Genomic DNA, 3,461 nt, shown 5'->3' on the forward strand with positions numbered 1-3,461 from the left:
AATTCAAAGTCTCTTGGGATAATCAGAAACACAGTTTAAAAAAGTATCTAATTAAATATTTAGCCCTTTGCTCTGACTGCTGCGGAGCTCAAATCCAAATGCAGGAGTGACCTTGAGCACTCGCCAACCATAACTTAAACCACTATTTTGCTTTTATGTCTTTCTCTTTATTACTTTTTAATTTGCATCTTTCCCTCAGTGCTTTTGGGATATTTCTTTTTCGTTTACTTATTTATTTTGAGACGGAGTCCCTCTGCCTCCAAGGCTGGAGTGCAGTGGTGAGATCTTGGCTCACTGCAACCTCCGCATCCCGGGTTAAAGCGATTCTCCTGCCTCAGCCTCCAAAGTAGTGGCATGCTGCAGGTGAGCACCACCACACCCAGCTAATTTTTGTATTTTAATTAGAGATGGGGGTTTCACCATATTGGCCAGGCTGGTCTCAAACTCCTGACCTTGTGATCCGCCTGCCTCGGCCTCCCAAAGTGCTGGGATTACAGGCATGAGCCACTGTGCCCGGCCAAGATATTTCTTTTTTAACTTGCTTTCCGTCTTATGTTATATGTTGATAAGTATCACCTGTGTTTTAAATAATTATATCAGAGCCATCAGAGAGGAAGCCACAGCGTTGTCTAGCTGCACAAAGGTCTCTTCCTACAGGTGGGGAAGTTTGAGCTGAGCCTTGAGATTCCCACGAGGACAGTCAGAAGCAGGCAGCCCAGTGGAAGGACACTGTATATTTTAGGGATGAGACTGGAAAAATGTGTGTTTTTTTCTAATATTTTGCTAAATTTCCCTTTAGTCCCCCTCAGGGGATCTTACACAAGCCCCAAAAGTCAGACGGACACCGACCTTGCACAGCATCACTCTCTCCTTCTCGTGGGCTAACACAGCCTGAGCTTCCTTTCTCCTTTTACGCAGAAGATTTAGGATTTCCTGAAGTTTCTCCTGCAATAGAAACAAACTTTGTGGCAAATAAGCAGGGTACCAGGTGGCAGTGGGACCCACCCAAGTCTGTGATGTGGTGCTCAGAGAGCACCCGTGACTGTCCCCCTCAGAGGACGCTCGGAAGGCTCGTGGGGGAGCCTGGGCTGAATTTGGGGTTCCTGCTGGGCAGCTGTCTTACCCTGTGGTGCTCCTCAGCCTCGCTGGACAGATGCACTCTGTTTCCACCATGGCTCTGGGCTGCGAAGGCACTGCCACCCTGCTCGTCGTCGGAGAGCGCCTTGGCAGCGGCGGGCATCCTCCCGTGGCCGCCCGGCTCATCCTCGCTCTGCAGCACCTGGGACCGGAGCTGCCTGCCGATGGTGGCCAGCCTCCCCAGACGCTCGTTGGGCTGGAAATGCGGGCCCTCCAAGGTCCTCCAGCACTCAGGACAAGACAAAGGCGTGCTGTGTTCCTCCCAGCTCCTGAGGAGACACATGAGACAGAAGCTGTGCCCACACTCGGTGGTCACTGGGCTGCTGAAATAATCCAGGCAGATGAAGCAGGTGAGCTCTTCCCTGAGGCTCTCCATCAGATCCACTGTGGACATTTTCTCGAGGATGGACACGGGGCAAGGTTCCACCTCTGTTCTGAGGCCCGCACGCCCTCCCTGCGGTCCTACAGTCTAGAGTAACTCGTGGGGATCCGTTGCTATGCTGTTATGACACGAAACCCTTCTCTCTCCTGTGCCTGATTTCACCCAGGGACACACACTGTCCCACACAAAGCCAATTATGACGTAATGCGGAACTCCTGTGCTCTGGGCTCTTCACCAGCCCAAACCTTGAGTCTTATCTCTGTGCAAGCCACACATGCTGGAGGCTGAGGATTCTGGCTTCTAACACAGTTACCATTTTGAGAACTGGTTATTGTACATAAACAGAGCTGTGGAACCATCTGAACACATGGGTTTTAGGCGGGACGGTTGGTAATTTGGTGTAAGCCAGTAAAGAGATTGAATTTTGATGATCTCTAATAATATCTGAATTGGAAATTTGGTCCAAATCTTCTGGGAAACTCCAGTAATAAAACCTAGTTGAGGATAGTCCTTTCTCACCAGCCCTCTTCCCTGCTTGACGAAAGTCTAAGCTTTCTGCTCCTTCACTGGGCACTGTGGACTTTTACTGAATTTTATTCATCCCAGCGAAATGAGAACTCTTCCACCGAGTATTCCCTGGTTTTAGGCGCACAATGTTTATTGTTGTCCCCTGCAGAGCCTAGTGCTCACCCATCTGCCATCATGGAAAGCACCTAAAATGGCATTCTAACTAGAAATTGCCTCAAGAGACTATCCCATTATGGAGCAGAGAGAAAGAATTATATTTTAGTATAAATGTAATTTTGCTCACTTATGTTCACCCATTGGAAATTTCCAGACCAGGCCCTTTCAAATCCCCGATTCTCTACCAGTTCTTACTGGACAGAAATTAAGTGTGCAGACATTTTTTTAAACATATGAAAAAGTAAATGCTGACCGCCCGTGGTGGCTCACGCCTGTAATCCCTGCACTCTGGGAGGCCAAGGCAGGTGGATTGCCTGAGGTCAGGAGTTCGAGGCCAGTCTGGCCAACATGGTGAAACCCAGACTCTACTAAAAATACAAAAAAACTTAGCTGGGCGCTGTGGTATGCGCCTGTAATCCCAGCTACTTGGGAGGCTGAGGTAGGGGAGTTGGTTGAACCGGAGGTTGCGGTGAGCCGAGATTGCGCCGCTGTACTCCAGCCTGGGCCACAGAGCGAGACCCTGTCTCAAAAAAGAAAACGTAAATGCCTAGTATGGAATCCGTGCCGGGTGAACACTGAGGTGAGGGCCAAATGCCACAGATTCACTGTGTCCCCTGGTCCCCCTGTCCTGCCCCACTTCCGCTCACTGCATGCCAAGAAGTGGCGCCTCCAAAGCTCTTCCTCAAAGCCCAGGGGGTTAGCCTCCCCCCCGGATCCTCACGCTCTGTTTCTGCCTCCATCCCTCACTCCATCGCAAAGAAAAAAAAGTCTATAATACACTAACTGCCACCACTAGAAAAAGAGCTTATGAACTACCACCTCCATTCAGTGTGTTACTTCAACACAACCCCGAAAGGAGTCTTTAACATTTACCGGAATCATTAGAGTAAGTCTCACAAGACACTTACGGCACTTCACAGAGCCAGTATTCCAGTTTGGAATTGAGAGGCTGGCACATTCTGTGTTCACGTCACACTGATCTGTTCCATCCGACTTCCCGCTTTGGTTTAACTGTTTTCTTTTATAAGCTTCATAACACAATAAGCATGTGTTATTCATTGGTGACTAAAAGAATTCATTGCACATGGCTTGATTTTTCTGTAAATGAGTTATAAATGAATAGAGGAGCTATATTCTTATGGAATCATAGTCTTACATTTAGCTGGAAGTCAAGAGATCATGTAGTCCAACTACCTTCCACAGATGCCGAAGAAAACTGAGGCGCAAAGAAATCGAATCGCTGTCCTGATACTTGCTT

The 3,461-nt window shown here is 48.5% G+C and overlaps 1 protein-coding gene across 1 annotated transcript in view; it reads right to left on the bottom strand.

The window, feature by feature from the left end:
• TRIML1 (tripartite motif family like 1) overlaps positions 1-1,663 on the bottom strand; it is a 9,773-nt gene extending 8,110 nt beyond the window's left edge. Inside the window, exons 1-2 of the mRNA XM_017516029.1 lie at positions 1,124-1,663; positions 850-945 (exon numbers count right to left, since the gene is read on the bottom strand). Coding sequence (XP_017371518.1) covers positions 850-945; positions 1,124-1,531 — 504 coding nt within the window. The 5' untranslated portion in view covers positions 1,532-1,663. The remainder of the gene's footprint in view (positions 1-849; positions 946-1,123) is intronic.
• Positions 1,664-3,461: the final 1,798 nt, after the last annotated feature.

This window comes from Cebus imitator, unplaced genomic scaffold (genome assembly GCF_001604975.1).
Source record: "Cebus imitator isolate Cc_AM_T3 unplaced genomic scaffold, Cebus_imitator-1.0 Scaffold571, whole genome shotgun sequence".
In the NCBI taxonomy this organism is placed as follows: Eukaryota; Metazoa; Chordata; class Mammalia; order Primates; family Cebidae; genus Cebus; species Cebus imitator.